The sequence below is a fragment of the Micromys minutus genome (genome assembly GCF_963924665.1).
Source record: "Micromys minutus genome assembly, chromosome: 18".
NCBI lineage: Eukaryota > Metazoa > Chordata > Mammalia > Rodentia > Muridae > Micromys > Micromys minutus.
In genome coordinates this window covers 1167979-1188243 of record NC_137953.1, presented here as the reverse complement: position 1 = coordinate 1188243, position 20265 = coordinate 1167979, and the positions used below count along the sequence as shown (strand labels likewise).

The 20265-nt window shown below is 45.3% G+C and overlaps 1 protein-coding gene and 1 pseudogene across 2 annotated transcripts in view; both read right to left on the bottom strand.

Moving 5' to 3' along the window:
- The window catches only part of ANTXR1 (ANTXR cell adhesion molecule 1), a 172643-nt gene that overhangs the window by 141092 nt on the left and 11286 nt on the right, over nt 1–20265 (bottom strand). Inside the window, exons 2-3 of the mRNA XM_080932612.1 lie at nt 8931–9002; nt 5051–5122 (exon numbers count right to left, since the gene is read on the bottom strand). Of these exons, the coding sequence (XP_080788738.1) occupies nt 5051–5122; nt 8931–9002 (144 nt within the window). The remainder of the gene's footprint in view (nt 1–5050; nt 5123–8930; nt 9003–20265) is intronic.
- On the bottom strand, nt 6430–6711 carry LOC308432327 (ATP synthase subunit g, mitochondrial-like; annotated as a pseudogene). Its single transcript has one exon. The product of its transcript is annotated as an ATP synthase subunit g, mitochondrial-like (transcript).

Sequence of the window (20265 nt, the reverse complement as noted above, 5' to 3'; positions counted from 1 at the left end):
CCACCAATGCCCACGGGCGCTACCAATCTAGGTAGATGGAACAGGCGATTTCCCACTCACAGTGGGGATGGAGTTAGCCAACACTGAATGCAACCTAGGAAAAGAACAAAACCTTCCAGAGGACGCAAAACTGACGTGATAAATGCCCTTAAGTAAGAGTGAGTGCTGCTTGCTAAGAAGCCAGTGGTGCTGGGACAAGCTGAGCTTTTCCGGACGACTCAGATGAGAACCCCAAGGATATTTGGAACACTAAGGAAAAATATCTAAAAGCAAATGGTTGGAAAAATCCACTTAAAACCAAGGAGATTTTTGCTCAATATTAGAAATGAGGAAAGACCGGTCCTCCAGATGTTGAAACTAATTAAAACAATGTGGTCTGAGCACGGAACTGCAGGCAAACAAATGGAACCATGGCGGAGCAGAAACCAGGCAGCCCCAAGTCCACCCCGGCCACTTCGTATGTGGCTGGTTAAAAGCTATTCCACGACACTGGAAAAACCAGTGCAGGAGAAATATCAAGAGTTGGCCCTATATCTTTCATGGAAATAACTGGTGGCAAAACTTACATTAAAAATGCATACCGCTATAAGCAAAAGTAATAATTTAATGGGAAAATTATGAATAAGGATATTAAATTTCTGAAGAATATGCAGGAAACAGAATTCCCCTTTCAGATGAAAAGAACACACAATAACCAAACACAACCAGAAATATGAAAATCAGCCAGCATTTAAAAATCTTTGTAATGGATTGCATTTCCATTGTATGTGAAGAAAGGGGGAGTATAAATGAACTTTAACAGGTGACACATGGTACTTAGTTAAACTCATCACCTCTCTCAATTTCTGTTCAAGTTCTAGCTGAACTCCACAGACATGATCTCATTTCCAGATGATAAAACATTAGAAGTGATTCAGGTAATTTCACACTAAATTGCTGTATTGTAATGATACTTCAGTCAGCATTATACGCTCTACTGTGCTAATAAAGTGGCCCACAGATCTTGGGCTGTGTAAACAAGGAAGCTGAGAAACCTTAAAAGAGGACATGATTTGACACAGATTCTGACTCAACCAAGTTTCAAATCCAGAAATTAGAAATGAGTTCTGCCCTTTGCCTAATACTGGGCCTCAGTGAACTTCTAGAACCCAGGCTCATTGTGAGAGGGAAGGAAAGCACACAGCCTGCCACAGCCTGCCTCATCCTGCCACAGCCTGCCTCATCCTGCCACAACCTGCCTCATCCTGCCACAGCCTGCCACAGCCTGCCACAGCCTGCCACAGCCTGCCACAGCCTGCCTTATCCTGCCACAGCCTGCCTCATCCTGCCACAGCCTGCCACAGCCTGCCACAGCCTGCCTCATCCTGCCACAGCCTGCCACAGCCTGCCTCATCCTGCCACAGCCTGCCACAGCCTGCCACAGCCTGCCACAGCTTACCTCATTCTGCCACAACCTCAAGTTACATTCGCAGCATAAAGTTACACACTAAAATTACTCAACAAATAAGTGCACCTTAAAGTATGTAGTCAGTTCTCATGGGAAAAGGTGATTGGGATGCGATTCCCAAAAGGCTGGAACGGTAACAGACCTGAGAGCGTTATAATAACCACCCTGTAAGGTCACTGTGAACACTTGAATGAAAATGAATCTGAAAAAAACACTTGAATGAAATCACATGAACATTTCAAGAGCAACCAAATGGGAATTTTAGAACTGAAAAAGCAAATATTTGTAATAAGGAATTAAGCAGGCGTGCTCAGTGGCTGAAGGAAGATGGCAGAGGAAGGGACCCATTGAACAGGGAGATGGAACAGTAGCCATCACCCACTAAGAAACAGAGAGACGACTGGAAAAGATGTGACCACTTCAAGGCAATATGGAGTAACACGGGGATGTCATCATCTATACTGTGGGAGTCACAGAAAGGGAGAGGTGGGTGCTACAGAAAAAAACAAAAAAAAAAAAAAAAAAAAAAAAAAAAAAAAAAACAGGAATAGCACTAGCTGTTAACTTACGAAATTTAGTGGAAGGCAAAAACTCACAGATTCAGCGAGGTCTGCCCAGCCCACCAATGCATCACAACCAAACTGCTGAGAACTGACAAAACCTTGAGTGTTCAGAAGGATTGCTGCCCTGTCTGCACACAGAACGAGATGCCCTTAGAGACTGGACAAGGGTTTGCTGCCTTTCCCGTGGCTTCTTCACTCTGCCTCAGCTCACTGCATGTTCCATTTTATTTCCATAGTATTCCTGTGAGCATTGGATCCCTAGAGCATATTGAAAAACAGTGCAAATGCATCTTCTATATTATGTCTTTTGATTACACTCTTTTGCTCTTGTTAAAATGAGAATCTTTCCTGACTACTAACCCTGTTGTTGTTTTGTGTGTGCATTAAGTGTAGGTGTGGATGTGAGTTCAGGGGTAGGCGAGCCCATGCACTGTGAGGTCGGTGGATGACTTCGTGAGACAGGGTCTCACTGGCCTATAAGTCTGCCAACTGGATAGCTTGGTGTTGAGCTTCCACATAATCTGCCTGTTCCTGCCTCTCATCCCACCATGGCTGGGGTAAAAGGCACATGCAGCCAGTCTGAATTGTTAACATGGATGCAGAGCTCCAGAACACTTGCAAATCAAGCATTTTACGTCTCCCTAGCCTGGTGCCCTTTTATTTTAACAAGTTTCTTTTAAAACTCTACAAACTCCCACAAATACACATAGGGTATAAGAGCACACCCTTTACTGTCTCAGAGGGATATGCAAAGAGCAAGTGCCTGACAAACACTGTGAGACAAGTTGCAAACAGAATAAAACCCGCTCTTGCAGCCAGTCTCTCTAGGGTGTGAGAGTGATCACGGTCCCCTTCTTACGGGGCGAGATTGGGTGTGTGTTGGATCCATGCTGGGCAGACCATGCACTCACCCTGAGAGACTCACAGCATCAGCATTAAAGGCTGCTTGGAGCAAAGTGAGGCTCTAACCTCCACCCTTTCTTTGGCACAAGAAACTAGTGGTCCATGAAGTTGAGGCACAGACGATCAGATTCTAAGTAGACTGAGAGGAATGCCCTTGGTCTGGTGTTCTGACATGTCTGTCTCTCACCTGCCCTGGCCAGCTGCCCAGAGGCTATGGACGTGGCTCTATTGAAGCCACAATGCACTTCATCTTTCAGTCACACTGGCACATCCAAAAGGGTAATTTGCACGAGGTGACACCAGGATGCCACAGATGCAGCAGGGTGTGAAGGACGGGTGTGAGAATGGTGATACAGACACCCCTACAGGGATGCTTAGCACCCACAGACATGGTTCATTATCCATGTAGGAGAAGAGTCAGTAGCCAAGAAATGTGGCTGACTCTGAGCCATTCACAGCTCGCTGTCCTAGCTGTGTCACTCGGGTCACCTGGCCTGGTGTTGCAGGCAAGGGTGTGGTAGCAGGGGTCAGCTAGGCTTCACTGTTTAAGTCCCTATCTCAGGACAGAAGCCGGGCCTGCTGATGGATGGCAGGTAAAGAGGGAGCAAGATCATGACTCTCACACAAGGCCAGGCCTCTCCTCAGAGAACCTCAAAGTGCTTGCTCAACTCCAAAGGAGGTTTTTTGGACTGTCAGGGTTCTCTCTTCAGAGAGAATGTGCCAGGAGAAAGGAGAAAAATGGATCCTGGGCCTACTCTGGATTGTGCTTGGTGTCCATGGGAAGAAGACAGGGCCTTGGTTCCTTCGTCTGTGAGGAGTGTAGCATCTCAACAGCATCCATGCATAGACGGAGGGAGAGGATTCGAAAGTGGGGCCACAGATGGGAAACGCGTGGACAGATGTGGGCACTGGTTTGGATTTGCTGGTCTGAGCCAGAAAGATCACAGAATTACTAATTCTGTTATGATTTCCGTGAGGATTTTTATCAGGGAAGCCTCCTAGGCCTTCTTTACACCTGCTGCTTCCGTTTGGCTGGAGGGGTGTGAGCTGGACACTTGGTTCTCAGAGTGTTGCCACCAGGAGGCAGTAACTAGGCGGCAGGGCCTAGGGGAAGTAACTGTATCACTGGGAGATGGAGCTTGAGATTAAACTAGTCCTCGCAGGACCCAGACTCTTTCCCAAATCGACTATATCAAGAGTAGGCCTCACCTTTGACTCTCTGGGCTCCATCTCTCTTTGTGGTCTCTCATGCTATGGTGCCATGTGACATATCTGATGTACAGACACTGGCATATGCTCCTGAGTCTCCAGAAACATGAACTAAATAAAGAAACCTCTTCTCTTCATTAAGGACCAAGTCTGTGGTATTTTGTTATAGCAAAAAAAAAAAAAAAAAAAAAAAACAAACAAACAAAACTAACTCCTGCTCTTCATTTCCTCTATCTCTTTCTCCAACATGCCTATATTTGTCAGACAGAAACCTCAATCCCTCATTGTGTTCCCCTCACTGTGAACCATGCCAAGTTTTTTGTAAAATGTATGCAGTGACACTAATTCGAGCTTATCCACTGGCATCCTCCTGCACCATGATAACTATGAAACGGAAGGTGTCTGTCACCATGGTCTTCATCTGTGGAGTGGAATACAGTTAACCCCAGAGAATGATCGTCAACTGACATTTTCCCCTGCACTCAATTATAATTTCCCTCTATTTATTTGGTGCTGTGGTGGCTTTCCTTTACATCTCCATCCTTGACAATTATGTAGGGGCACAGTTCAGGCGCTTACATCTCTAGTGGAGCTTTACCAAATTTCTGAAATCCAGTTTACAAAATAAATCCAATTCAAATGGGAGAAAAGACAATCCCCCAAAGAACCTAGTTTGCCAACATTTTGCTCCAACTCAGCAGATGGAGTTAACATTCAAAGGTGAGGAGGTTCATCTCCTCATGGTCTAATCATTTAAAATATCAGAAAATATCATCAGAGGTCATTGCACAGTGAGCCAGTAGAAGGCCTCAGATGCAGGGGTCATGGCTCGAATTAAAAGAGAGCTGTTAGATTAAGGTGACACAAACCTTGGGGCTACCCAGGAAAAGACAGACTTAGAACTGAAGAGGGTGTGAAATCTCCTTACCTGTCCTCAGTGAGTTTCATTAAAGTTGTCCCTCGAGTAGAGAAGACAATGAAGGACATCCTTAGCTGTGGGCTGGAAAGGAGAGAAACTCTGTTAAGTCAGAATACCTGGGGCATGTCATCCCCCTTCCCAGCTTCCTTCCTGTTTTTAACCTTTGTATCATGGCTCCTGGAGCTGAGCAATTATCATCTGAATGGGAGTCCCAGAAGATGTGGCAAGCAAGGGTTTAGCTAATGGCCAACTTGAAGCTCCAAATCAAAGTTACCTGGTGTGTCTCCCTTCTGTCAGGATATCACACAGTGGATACATCACAGTAAGAAAGATTCCATCCCAACTCAGGACTTCCCCAAAGGGTACTAGTCTACAAGGTGTCTATGAAATGGTAAATCCTTTCAGAAAATTCTGACAGCATCTTCAAAGAAGATAATATCTCGGATCAGCATTCACTTAATTCTATCTTGGCTGCCTACAAGGGGAGGAGGGACTGCTGGGCCATCACCATTACACAGTACTCAAAAGTTTTCAGCATAAAATTCAGTTTTTGGGTAATAGAGTATTCTCGTCTGAGGACTGGCAAGAAGCACCGGAAATCTGCCCAGAGCTTGGCAACTGCCTGCCATCCTCTGGGGTCCTCATGGGGAGGCCAACTGGTCAACCAGCATAGCACCAACCTGTGCTTCACAAGGCATTCGCCTCCCAGAGCTGATCTGGCTCTGATGCTTGGACCCATGGCCTCTTTTCATGGCATAGCTTTGGGCCTGGGCTTCCATTGCCTGACCATCCCAGCTGTTTTCTAGAATCACTCCTGATCCGCTGCATTCACCACACTGCTCCCCAAATTACATTTCACAGAATAGAAATCAGCTTAACTGCTGTAGGAGCTCTCAGGATGAACAGTATTGCTATGTGCCTGACACATATTTGGTGTTAGTGTTTAGTAGAGTTGAGAAGTGATGGAAATTAGGCAAGGATGGAGGGGCTCAGCAAGAGAGTAGAAGTTAGAAGAGGAACAAAGAGATACAAGAGACTAGAGACAATAGCATGGGATGGACAAAGAGGGAGAATGGCCTAAAGGCTTCTCCCTTCAACCATCCTCACCAGTGTTCATCCTTGGTAATGACCACTGACCACTCCAACTAGGATGAGATGGAGTCTCAAAGCAGTTTTGACTTCTGATTCTCCGGTAGTGAAAGATGTTGAACACCATTTAAAGTATCTGTATCTTTTGAGAATTCTCTGTTCAATCCACAGCCCATTTTTCTTAGGTTGCTTGCCTTTTTTTTTTTTTTTTTTTTTTTTTGCTATTCCTTAGCTAGGACTTTATTTAGGTCACAGTCTCATTAACTCATGGTCCAAGAACATTCAAATAAGAACTTAAATCAGAAGCTAAAGATTGCTCTTCTAATATCATAGCCAACAATGCCACATTTGCCTATAATCTCTTTGATATAAAACCACATCCATACCTCAGTGGCCACCAAACCATTTTGAATTATTTTTTTCACGCTCTGAATAGCTGTAGGGATTTCACCAGGGGTTGGGGGAACCAGTTCAACCTTGTCATGGTGCCAAAATGTGGCCACTCAAGGCTTTGAGTAAGTCATGGCAGCAGCCACCATCGATAGTACCTTCTCCAAGAAGTTACGGTTGAACTTGGCCATGGCCTACGTCTTCCTGAACCCCTTAGGTTGCTGTCTTGATGATTCGTTTTTGAGTTATTTGAATGCTTTAGATGTTAATCCTCCTGTGTCAGAACTGTAGCCTGCAAAGGCTTCATTGTTTGCTTCTTCACTTGATTGACAGATTCCTTTGCCTTCAAAAGCTTTGTAATTTCTAAAGGCCCCATTTCTTAGTTATTTGTCTTAATTCCTCAGTAACTAGAATCTTGTGTAAAACATCTTTGCCTATGTATATATCCTATAGTGGTTTCAGAATTTCAAGTCTCTAGTCGAGGCCCTTGATCTATTTGGAGTTTATTTTTGTTCAGGGTAAGAGATGTGGATCTAGTTTCATTCTTCAACATGTAGATATACAGTTTTCCCAGCATCATTTGTTGACAATACTATTTCTCCCTCCACTAATTTAAGGGTGTTCCCCTGTACCTGGCACTACTAACCACAGCCTTTGGGCTATTGCAGAAACAAAACTCAGTAACAGTCTTAGCCTGCACACTGAGGGATCCTCGATGGTCTGGCTATAAAGCATCTCCCTGATAGCCTAATGTCCAGAGGTGAGGTTCTGGAGAATCGATTGTATCATGAGGCTCTGCCTTCATTAATGGCTCAATCCATTGATGGATTCCACATCTGAACAGTCTGCCCAGAGGTAGTAAAACTGTGGAAGGTGGAACCTGAAGTGGGTAAGTGGGTAACTGTATGTGTTCTCTTGAAGTTCTACCAGGTCTCCAGTCCCTGCCTGATGCTGTTTCCTGCCCAGAATGGGGCAAGCATTGTTGCTACACCGCACACTGGGGCCAGAATGTTCTATCTCGTTGCAGCCCAGGAACAGTGGAGCTAGCATGGCATAAAACCTCTGCAACCATGAGCCAAAATTAACTTTCTTCCATCTAGGTTGTCCTCTAAGTGGTCTGTCACATGGGCAAGAAGTATGACTGATACACCATTCATGACCAAGGTATCCAGAGGGAGAAGGGCCTGAGGAAAGTACCTTGGGGCCTAGAGTAAGCCATGGAAACAACCCTAGTTTGTTGTTTCTTCATCTGTCAATCAGGGGACTGGAGTAAGTGTTCTCGGTAGCTCCACCCTTGTCTCTGATTCTCAGATAGTGAAGAATGTGGAGCTGCCGATGGTTTGGGGGGCAGGACTGGAGACCCACTTCCAGGAAGAGGCTGGGTGATTGGATGCACACACATGTGATCTTTGTATGATCCTTTTTCAGAACCTTGGGTTCATCCAAAGTTAAGGCAATTGCTAGGGTTGCATAGGAAGCTGGGACTCAAACTCATCTCGCTGAACTGGATCCTTTCCCTTTAGGCTCCTCTGCTCAGGGGGAGAAGGGAGGAGAGCAGAAACTGCCAAGGACTTGGTGGTAGATTTGCTTTATGTCACCTGAAAGGGTCCATGGGTGAGGGCATGGGGGGAGTTTCTCAACAATGCTTTTCAACTCGTGGCTCCTTGAATGACTCTTGGGCTAGATTGAGAAGTCCTTCCTACCCATCCAAAGTTCAGTGATTTGTCTAAGTATTCTTTTTAACACCACACATACACCATCTCTCTCTTCAACTGTACTTTTCCTCCATGTTTTCCTCCCCGCTGCAGAGTCAAGGACACCTGCCACCCTTCTTTTCATGTTAGGAAGTTAAGAACATGTTGCTTAATAACTGAACATGGGATGAGATGGTCTGCCATTACCCTGTGCTCAGAGGATCTCCTGCACTATGGACTGAGGAGTTTCATGCTCACTCACATTGGTCTCCATGGAGACCGTCTACCCCCAAGGGGCCTGTAATCAGAGCTTACAATGCTCACGCCAGCTGCAGGTGCATCCACAAAGGCTGTGTGAAAGGAAAGGAATGTCACCTCCTTTATTAGTGTCCTTGAGTAGCACCTCCACAGCTCACAGTGACTATGTTCCAGTGTGTCTGGGAAGATGAGGTGGAGCCCAGAGAGGGGGTGCAGGGGTCATGTGACCAGCCATGACTTGCTCAGGGCTGTGGTGTGTTCATATTAAAACCATAAGGATTACGATACACCATGGTCACCTAGTACTTTGTGACACACACACACACACACACACACACACACACACCAATCACAGGTCAACCCAGTGTGCACTCCCACAGTGTCTGGGAGTTATTGGAACAGCAGATGGGCTGGGTTCACTGTCGGCCATGAGAGAGGAGACCATGGAGTACACTCACCTGATGAATCTGTGCGCCAGCTGCTCCACAAAGTAGTAGATTTCGTTCCAGTGGTGCAGCACACTTCCTGACCTAAAGGACAGAGGAGTAGTCTGTCAGCACTGTGTGTTACATTATATTCAGTCTACGGCCTATACAGAAGCAACCTATTAACGGGGCCCATCCACTGCCCGAAACTGGTGTGAATTTGGAATCTATAAGACTTAAAAACTGTGAGGAACCCCTACAACGTCATCTTTTCCCCACCACGCCAAACTCTGACAGTAAAGCAAGCAGACAATCAAAAGAACCCAGGGCTCAAACAGAGTCACAGGTTGCTTCCACATCTTGATGACACAGTTACTTCTGGGCTCTTCTATAAAGAGGCTCTGTTGAGTAAAATCAGCAAACTGACTGTGGTGGTTTCGATGAAAATGGCCCCCCTAGGCTCATAGGGTCACTATTAGGAGATGTGGCCTTGTTGGACTAGGTGTGGCATGCTGCAGGAAGTGTGTCACTGAGGGTGGGCTTTGAGGTTTCAGATGCTCAAGCCAGACCCAGGATCACACTCTCTTCCTGTTGCCTTTAGATCCAGATGTAGAACTCTCAACTGTTTCTCCAGCACCATGTCTGCCTACATGCTGCCATGTTTCCTTCCCACTGCGAGGATAATGGACCAAACCTCTGAGCTGTAAGCCAGCCCCAGTTAAATGTCTTCCTTATTAGTATTTCTGTAATCATTGCACCTCTTCACAGCAATAGAAACCCAGGACACCAACAAACCAGAAGCCACTCCAAGTCTTGTTTCACTTAAAAATACAGATATCGGTAGAATTGTAAAGTAAATTATGGGAGGAAAGAATCCAGCAGGCTTCCTAAATAATAATTGTCCAATTGGGAGTTTATTTTAAGAAGTCTCTGAGAGTTAAACAGCAGCAAAATCTATGGAGTCTAATGTGGTTATGGAGAATAATGACCATATTAAAAGGAAATGTACTTACTGAAGAGAGAGATCTGTTCTCTGGAAATATGCAAAATTGTGGGAGTTTAAATTTGGAAAGTTGATATTTAACTCTCCTGCTCTGATATTGTTTTATGATTCCATTTCCATCACATTGATTTGTCCCGTTTCCTTCCCACCCCCATCTCGCAGGCTCACGTTCAATCTCTCTCAAAGGGACTATCTTAGCCTTTGTCTACTCAAACTGGTGACACCTTTCCCCCTCACACCCAGATCTACCCAGCAGAGCCCTGTCTGCCCATCATTGTAACTGAGGCTGCAGTTTGCTTTCTGCTCTGACACTCTGTAGTGCAAACACTTTCCACTGGTTTCTGGTTCTATCTATCTATCTATCTATCTATCTATCTATCTATCTATCTATCCATCCATCCATCCATCCATCAATCATTCGTCCATCGTGTGTGTGTGTGTGTGTATACACATGCAGAAAGTGCAACCTGATACCAAAAGTGGGCATCGGATCTCCTGGAGCTGAGCTGAACTTAGAGGAGTTTGTGAGTGGACTAAAGTGGGTGCTGGGAGCTGAAACTGGGTCTTCCAGAACACTGAGCACAGCCATCTCTCCAGCTCCCTCATGACACAATATTCCTCTGTGAAAAAGAAGTTTTTTTTTTTTTTTTTTTTTTTTTTTTTTTTTTGAGCGAATGAGAATCAGAACTGCATTGCGTATGTGCACCACATGCATGCTGTGCCCAGGGAGGCCAGGAGAGGATGTCAGATCCGCTGAAGCTGGAGTTGTGAGCTATCATGTGAATCCTAAGAACTGAGCTCCGGTCCTCTGTAAGCAGCCAGTTCTCCTAACTCAAAGTTTCCATTTTAGTTGGTGTGCTCCATCTCTTTGAAAGGAATTTATCTTTTCTGTTTCATACCCAGAAATGTAGAACTCTCAGCTCTAGGCAGCACCAATCTGCCTGCATGCTGCCATGCTTCCCACCATGATGATAATGGACCAAACCTCTGAACCTGTAAGCCAGGCCCAAGTAAATATGTGCCTTATAAGCGTTGCCTTGGTCATGGTGTCTGTTCACAGCAGTGAATCCCTAGCCCACAACACCTATGAAGCAGAGGGTTTGGCTGTAAATTACTCTATTACTTTTATGTTTTTTTTAATTTAATTTCTTAATTATTGACAACTTCCTACACGTATATAAAGGTATTTTTGTTAACTGTTTTTCCCCACCGTTTATCCTCTTGCACGTGCCTTCCACTGAACCCCTACTAGACAAGAACACATTTTCCATGACTTCTCATGCTACCTCGAAGCAGTGACCACTAATCCACAAGCCCCAGTAAATCTTCCCAGTCCTAGCTACAGGGAAAGCAGAGACTCAAAACTGGGAAGAGAGGGAAAGTTCTTTAAAGCACTGTGTAACAATGAGTTTTATACCTAACACAACTGTCTTAGTCAGGATTTCTATTCCTGCACAAACATCATGACCAAGAAGCAAGTTGAGGAGGAGAGGGTTTATTCAGCTTACACTTCCACACTGCTGCTCATCACCAAAGGAAGTCAGGACTGGACCTCATGCAGGTCAGGAAGCAGGAGCTGATGCAGAGGCCATGGAGGGATGTAACTTACTGGCTTGTTTCCCCTGGCTTGCTCAGCCTGCTTTCTTATAGAATCCAGATCTACCAGACCAAGGATGGTACCACCCACAATGGGCTGGCCCTCCCCCTTGATCACTAATTGAAAAAAATGCCTTACAGCTGGATCTCATGGAGGCACCTCCCCAACCGAGGCTCCCCTCTCCGTGACAACTCCAGCCTGTATCAAGTTGACACAAAACCAGCCAGTACACACAACCATAGCTGAATTCAAACTCCCATTCAGGAGGCTGGCCTGTCTGGTGCCACAGTCCCTCACCCACTACCCAGCACTCCCACCTTAGCATTCTGTCCTTCCTCTTCCTTCTGGAGAAGCACGGCTCTGGGAAAACCCCTGCCTCTCCAGGAGGTGAAGACTCAGACTCTTTGACTTACAGACTGTAGTGCACTGGGCACTTGCTTGTGGACTGTTTTTCAGAGAACTGGTTTTCCAGTTAAAAACTGCGTTAGAGGCAACTCCCAGAGTAACTGATCCCTGGTAACTCAAATCCATGGCCACTCTCACTTAGAGCCTAGAATCAGATTCCTGATCCCAACCAGGAGAAGCTCCGTGCTATCTGGGGAAACGGCAGCTTGTATTCAAGTTTATCTTGTCTCCGCCCAGCTGTGCATTTTTAATCATATAACATAGTCTCTTGTCACCTTTGTCTGTTTAAGGGTTAGTACCCAAAACCCAGCCATGCTGGATTAACCTAGCCATGGCTAACCTAAAGCCACGGGCAGAAACAAGAACTTCCTTCTAAGCCCAAATATAAAAAGTACCAAAAGATGTCTGTTCTCTCAGACACGGTGGGTCTCGAGGGGTATGGAGGCCAGTAAAGGATCTCTTCTGGGAATGTTGTGTCTCTATTCTGCAACGGAGATTCTCTTCTTAATTTGAAATCAAAATAGCCTCCCAGGAGCCCTGCCTGGAGACAGCATTGCAGGCAGCATTGGAAGATTCACTTGTTACCCTTGGGATCCAATCAGAGCAAAGGCTAATGTCCTCACCCAGTATCTACTGAAGTGGGTTTTCGAGAGGGCCTTCCACTCCCAGGGAGGAAAACCTCTGGTCAGCACTGTAAAGCTCCTGTGGAGACCACTGCCGAGCGCATACCCAGTCCCTCACCTATTTTTTTGTTTGTTTGTCTTCCTGTCTCCAGTATTTGAAATATGATTTTTAAAAAAAGTTAAGAAACGTTTGACATCGAACTCTGAGGGATTCCAGACGGAGCAACCCGGCCTTGCCCTCAGGTGACAGACAGTCCGGGCCTGAAACATACACAGAGAGGGGCAAAGGCAGAATCAGAAATTTTACCCAGTCGTTTTCTGAACAAAAGTGCATTCCTTTCTGCTCCCGAGAGTCTCTAACCCTGTGGTTAAAGGCCTTGAAAACGCATTCGGTGTACAAGCAACCAGAGTACAGTCAAAAGGAAAAGCAAGCATGCGGTTGGACGACGGCATCCACCGTCAGACGCCGCTTACCCTGGGGTGGGGGTGGGGGGCAAAGTAGCTAAGAGAGAGATTACAAAATGGTCAGCTCCCACTCATCCTTACCCACACCTGGCTTAAGTCACTGGTGCCAGTGACCCTCCATTTTGGCCCAGGCCTTTATCAACTGTTTTCTTGCCACCACAGCCAAGCCTCCCTCTTGGGCCATGACTCTTGCTTCAACTTCAACTTTCTACAAACTCTAGTTCGGATCCAAACCCCGATACCGAGCAACTTTCTTTGTCCCGAGTCTGCAGAGCCTCCACCAGCCACCGTGTGTGACTTGTCTACTGCCACATGACTTCCCTTAGTTCAGCTGGTGACTTTGAAAACAATTACGCTCGCCCTGCAGAACCGCAGTTAGAGAATTGGGAAATCAGCTATTGGGACAGTGCCAACTCTTTTTTTTTCTTTTCCAAAGAAATGAGGCGTAATAAGATTGGAAAAACAGAATGTGGGCAGAAAGTTAACAGAAGACAGTGCTTCAGGGGACTTCTGGAGGGGCTGTGCAAGTGTGAGCGGGCACCATGTTAGGGTATAAGGTGCACTTCCTTCTGTGACTGGTGATTCAAAAGGTATCTTAACCAGATAGGCACTCCCTTCTCTACTCTGCCTTTACAACACACACACACACACACACACACATGCACCACACATGTACACACTTACCCATATACACATGAGAAAGCACATGTGCACATACTGCACACACTCACATGCACACACCTAGGAAAAGCTTATACACTTTTCTTTGCATATAAATGACTATTATTTTGGGTGCAAATTCAACAACAAAAAACGGCATTGTTGTTAAGACAGAAAATGTTAAATTGTCTTAAAAGGCACCTCCATGGATGAACTTCATGACCCTGGATCCATGTCTTGTGCCCTCCAGGTTCAGAGATGACCTAAGAGTTGCAGTACATCTCCTAAAATGCTAAAAAGGGAATGGACCAAAGTCACCCAAAGATGCTATGCAAAGCTGTCATTTGTGGGGGAATTGACAGACTGAGGGTCCACAGGACAGGATTTTAAAATATAGCACCATCAAAGCAGCTTGTTCGTGTGGGAAATGTAGATACAGAAGACAAACAAACGGTAGAACGCGAGTTCCATCTCCCCTCCTCAGGCGCTCAGACATGGGCACTGCCCCGTCAAACCCAGCACTGCTCCTGCGCGCGCATACCCCCACCCAGTAGCAGTCAGACTGGGCACCGCCCACTCCACAGGGACCTGCTTCCACACTTTCCTCCAAGTTTGTACCACTCAGACCAGGGTCCTTGATCTCTTCCCCTAGGACCATATTTATGTCCTTATGCAACTGGCCACGTCATCTGCCATGCCTGCATCTTCTCCGGGCTGCAGAAGCGCTTGTCAGACACTAGCAGGATGTCTTCATTTTCCACGCTTGCTAGTTTCCATTTCTTTTCACTTTTGTAGCATCTCTTTTTACACACAATGGAGAAGATAATGTGAATTTCTGCAGTGCGTTTCTTTTTTCTTTCTTTCTTTCTTTTTCTTTTCTTTTTTTTTTTTTTTCCTTTTTCCTTTTTTTGGCAATTGCTCGGAAATTGACCCTCCATGTGTCCCTTGCTTAAGAAATGTGCACCGGAAGTGGGGCAGCGTCACAGAGCTCCCCTGTGTTCCTTGAGAACTTCCGGGGTCTGGGTGAGATCGGGGAACAGATGCTGAAAAGGAGGCTGCATATCGGGTCCAAAGAGAGCACATGCCTCACCCCTTCTATGGCACCCACCTCACTGTGTTAGGCAGACAGTGCGGCATGGGAGGATCAAGGATTTCATTATAGCTTTAATGTATGTAGTAATAAACACAGAACTTTAGAAATGTTTATTGTTCCTTTGATTTCCTTGTTGGCTGTTGGGACCAGTGCAGGATGAAAATGCAGGGCCCCTGTTGAAAAGCTATTAAGAATTTCATGACGGTAACAGCAGAGCGTGCCGCCAAATGCCAGCCCTTCTAGCCGAGGGCACGGGTCCCAACCACACAGGCACACACCCAGAAGGTTGAACTTGATAATGAGATTCTTCTCGCATCCCTACATCTCTATGGGTTTCAGATGTTTTTTTAGTTCAGGGCTCAGTCAACTTTTCCTGTGAAGAGCCAGACAGTAAATATTTGAGTCCCCCTTGATACTGGAGGGTGGGCGGGACTTGTCTTTATGTTAACTTTTTTTTTTTTTTAGCCTAAAAGCAACATCGAGCCCTAACAAATGAGCATGGTTGTGCTCCAGAAAATTTTATTTAGAAAAACGGACTCAGCCACAGTTTGCCAACCTCTGTCCTCGACAGCCACTTCTTCCATTCTGGATCTTTGCGATTATTTATTTATTTATTGTCCTGTCTTCCTCGTGACATGCTGATATACTAGAAAAAGAGAGAAACCCCCCCAAAGAAACATAATCCTCTTCCTTATAGCTAAAGTTCTGAGGTAGTTTCGCTGCTCATTTCCTGTCCTTTGTTGCTGAGAATGTGGATGGGAAACCTTGTGCCTTGGGGTACTCTCTGTGAACTAATAAATATTTCATGGGCATTCAAAAGAAAAGTTTATTCTCTGAGGGGTATAGGCTTTAGAATGTATTTATTAAGTCAGCCTCTTTAATTATTATTCACATCCTCTCTGTCCTCGGAATGTGTAAGTATTCAGGGACAACTTGCAGAGTCAGCATACACGATACACTATGGTTTCCACTGTCACATGGAAGCCATCTTGGCACATGCTGCCCATGGTTTTATCAGGGCTCCTATTATTTTGCCACACTGTTACTTTGGTTTTTAAATTTTAGAACTCAAAGTGTGTATTCAAAATTAGCAGGAAGTTTTGTCCAGGATCACAGGTTCTCATGGGATGGTAACATTGTTACAGCCATTACATACTTATGTTTCTTTGGGTTGTTTTTTGTTTGTTTTTACGTTTTATTTCAATATATTTCCCTTTTTGATATCAATCTCTTCAAGTAGTCTTTCAGTGAGGCCCATGGATGGCACATATTTTGAAATCTGAATGTATGAAGCTAGGTGAGGAATTTAAAAGCCACGTCCATTCAAGATCTATAATTACTGAGATTTTTAGAGCAAACAATATTGTAGAATAAAAAAGAAAAATTAAATGCCAATCTAAGTCTTACTTTTGAGGGGAAGTAAAGAAATCTATTATCCTTATTTTTGGAAGAACATAGACTTTTCTACTTACTCATATGTTTTAAGAATTTGTCTAAGATCATGAAATTTGAGGACCATTTAAAAATTAAATTGGCAGAGCGCTTGGTGATTCATTTCGACAGAAGCAGCCAATCTCCCTTTAGCCCAGAGAAATCATCTTCTATAATATTTACTTTTTTGTGCCCTTCGTAAGTGTTTCCTTTTCCTAGAAATTAATGTCTCTCTCTCTCTCTCTCTCTCTCTCTCTCTCTCTCTCTCTCTCTCACACACACACACACACACACATGCACACAATATACTTTACCCGCTGTTAGTATTTTAAGCCCCTCCCCCACAATTTTAGTCTCTGAATGCTTCCTGTTCTTGGAAAAGTTTCTCAACTGTCTTTAAGATGAACTGACCCACTTTGGGCACTTTTCAGCAATGTGGTCATTATTTCCAGGGACTTTAGTATGTAGCTAGGGTGTAGGCTTCTCACCCAAAGACTTCACATTTTCTTTCTCGTGATCGACCGTTTGTTGATGCAGGTATCAGCTGAACACTGGAAATATCAGCGAGACTCTTGTTTCCTTCGAGGGTTTTAATGGTCATAACACTTACTTATTTACCTACTTACTGTTCAGCTTGTTAGTTGGGTCTGGCTGTGCAACCCAGGGGGGCCTTGGTTCTCAAGCCTCCTGTCACAGCTTCCTGAGAGCTACAACCACAGCTGCACACTTCACCCCCAGCATCATTTTTTTTTATGCAACAAACATCACTGTTTAAATGTTTCTGTAAATCTTGATTCATGTTTTGTATGATTTTCACTAACAACAAACCACTCCCCTTTCTAAAATAATCTATCTTAAAATACTTTTTTTTAACTTACAAGTAACATCAACAAAATGATTTTATCTATTATAAAAGATGAATTTTTAGCAATCACAATTCTTTGCATTGAATGTTTTGGGGCCCTTGTAGGTAGCCTGTATTCTCTCTCTCTCTCTCTCTCTCTCTCTCTCTCTCTCTCTCTCTCTCTCTCTCCTTGTTTCTTTCTCTCTCTCTCATTCCTCCCTTCCTCCCTCCCTTCCTTCCTTCCTTTCTTAAATGTTTAGGTCTTAGTCTCTTCCAATAAATATTTACTTTTGAGTCTTAGTTGAGGGACCTATCCAATCCATATTTTTAGGCTTTCTCTAAGTAGAAGAGTTGTTTTCTACTAAGTCTTTAAATGACCTTTCCAGACTATACCTCAGGGAGCATGTGACACTCTGGATGTCCATTCCTGCCATCCCTTGGCATCTTCCCCCTTGTTGCTTTTGCTGAACTACAACTCTCTCCTCTTGGAGTTACGACCCTCCAAGCCTGTTTTGGCCAGCTCAGCTTCTCACTACTTCCTGGGTGACTTTAACTCCTCCTCATTTTACACTTTATTGTCCCAAGCCCCTTGCTTTCCACTTCATGTTTTACCTCCCTTTTCACACGTTCTTGTTTTATTCACTTTGCCAGATGGAGACAACCAACTTTCCCTTCCTACTTCTGCCTCAGAAATTTTATTTAATCGCTTATCTGAAGGTGTTGAACAATCTTCCAGCTCCATCTTTATTGTTGAACATGAAGTGTAACTGGACTCCAAAGTACAACAAACAACTGTATGCTAGTTTTACATTGTGTATCCACTTATGTCTTTAAGCTCCTCTAAGAACTTAATACAGGGAGTATGGCTGGTCTTGATAGGCTAATGTGAGCAGTCTCTGTCCAGCCAGGGAGAGCTGAAGACGGACTTGCCTCTTGACCTTGACTGTTGATACAAGAAAACAACAAACAAAACAAAACACCCTAGCAAGGTTTGTTGGTTGGTTCTGGACACACTTACCCCATTCCTGCATTTTCTCTTGTTTTCTCTACCTAAGGTTCCCTCATGCTCTACCTGGCCTCATTCTGGGATCCTATTGCAGCCACCTAATCGAAGAATTTCCTGGAGTCCATGCTGCATAGGACCACCGTGTTAAAGATACCCAGGCTCTTTTTTCTGTGTCATGTCCCCTCCACTCTCCCCAACAGCGGCTCTGTGCAGTGATAGCTCACACTGGCATCCAGCCTCTGAGGGACGGTCTCGTCCCAACCAGGTCCCATTCTTCATTACTCCTCACTTATTTCCAGTTTTGTTTAATAGTGTTCAAGAAATTCCTTAAAAATATTTTTCTAATTTTTTAAACACTCACAGGAGGAAATACAAAGCCAAGTAGAGGAGCAGGGATTGAAGAAAAGATCTACAGAGACTGCCTCACCTGGGGATCCACCCCATATGCTGCCACCAAACCCAAGCACTATTGCTGATGCCAAGAAGTGCTTACTGGCAGGAGCCTGATATGGATGCCTCCTCAGAGGCTTCGCCAGAGTCATACAGATACAGCTGAGCATGCTTGCAGCTAACCATCGGACTGAACACAGAACCTAATGAAAGAGCTAGAGAAAGAACTGAAGGAGCTGAAAGCATTGAAGGAGTCTGCAACCCATGAGGACAACATTATCAACCAACCAAACCCTCCAGAACTCCCATGAACTAAAACACCAACCACTGAGCACACATGGTGAGACCCGTGGCTCCAGTTGCATATATAGCAGAGGATGGCATTGTGTTGTATCAATGAGAGGAGAGGCCTTTGGTCCAGTGAAGCATGCTGAGGTGGAGAGGGTGATTGGGAGAGGGAGCACCTTCATGAAAGCAAGTGGAGGGGGAGGGAGTGGGAGTTGGGGTTGGAAAGGGAATAATATTTGAAATGTAAACACAGAAAATATCCAATAAAATAATTAAAAACAAACAAACAACAACTTACCCCCCCCCCAAAAAAAACCCCAAAACTTGGCAACAGGGTTAAAATAGACCCTGGCTGAGCTCTTTCAAGCTCTGCCCATTGGCTTTGTTTTTCATATTAATTTTCCAATAGCTTTGCACATCACCATCCCTTGGCTGTGGTGGAGGCTCCCTAGTCACCTCCCTAGACCTCTGGTGAGAGAAAGGGGCACATCTAGGTGATGGTGAGAGGGGGTGGGGTGTAGGTGATGGTGGGGTGTAGGTGATGGTGAGAGGGGTTGGGGTGCAAGTGATGGTGAGAGGGGTGGGGTGTAGGTGATGGTGGGGTGTAGGTGATGGTGGGGTGTAGGTGATGGTGGGGTGTAGGTGATGGTGAGAGGGGTTGAGGTGCAAGTGATGGTGAGAGGGGGTGGGGTGTAGGTGATGGTGAGAGGGGGTGGGGTGTAGGTGATGGTGAGAGGGGTGGGATATAGGTGATGGTGGGGTGTAGGTGATGGTGAGAGGGGTGGGATATAGGTGATGGTGGGGTGTAGGTGATGGTGAGAGGGGTGGGGTGTAGGTGATGGTGAGAGGGGGTGGGGTGTAGGTGATGGTGAGAGGGGTGGGATGTAGGTGATGGTGGGGTGTAGGTGATGGTGAGAGGGGTGGGGTGTAGGTGATGGTGAGAAGGATTGGAGTGTAGGTGATGGTGAGAGGGGTTGGGGTGTAGGTGATGGTGAGAGGGGTGGGGTGTAGGTGATGGTGAGAGGGGTGGGGTGTAGGTGATGGTGAGAGGGGTGGAGTGTAGGTGATGGTGAGAGGGGTGGGGTGTAGGTGATGGTGAGAGGGGTGGGGTGTAGGTGATGGTGAGAGGGGTGGGGTGTAGGTGATGGTGAGAGGGGTGGGGTGTAGGTGATGGTGAGAGGGGTGGGGTGTAGGTGATGGTGAGAGGGGTGGGGTGTAGGTGATGGTGAGAGGGGTGGGGTGTAGGTGATGGTGGGGTGTAGTTATCTATAATTAGCTTCCTTTCCTCAAGTCACCAGCTTTCTTGCCTTTCTCACATTTCACTGGGCTCCTCCAATCATCAAGTTTTAGCTTTGGCACTTTCAATGCCCCCAGATAACACTTGCCATGAATGCCTTCATTTCTTTTTCTTTTTTAAAAAGTATTACATTTACTTATTCATTCATTCAGCCACACATGCCTAATCTGCTCTTTGGAACTGACAGGTTAGTAACTAAGATTCCTTCTGTACTGAGCACTTACTAAGCCGCAGACAGTGTGTTTGAGATTCACTGCCGTCACAGT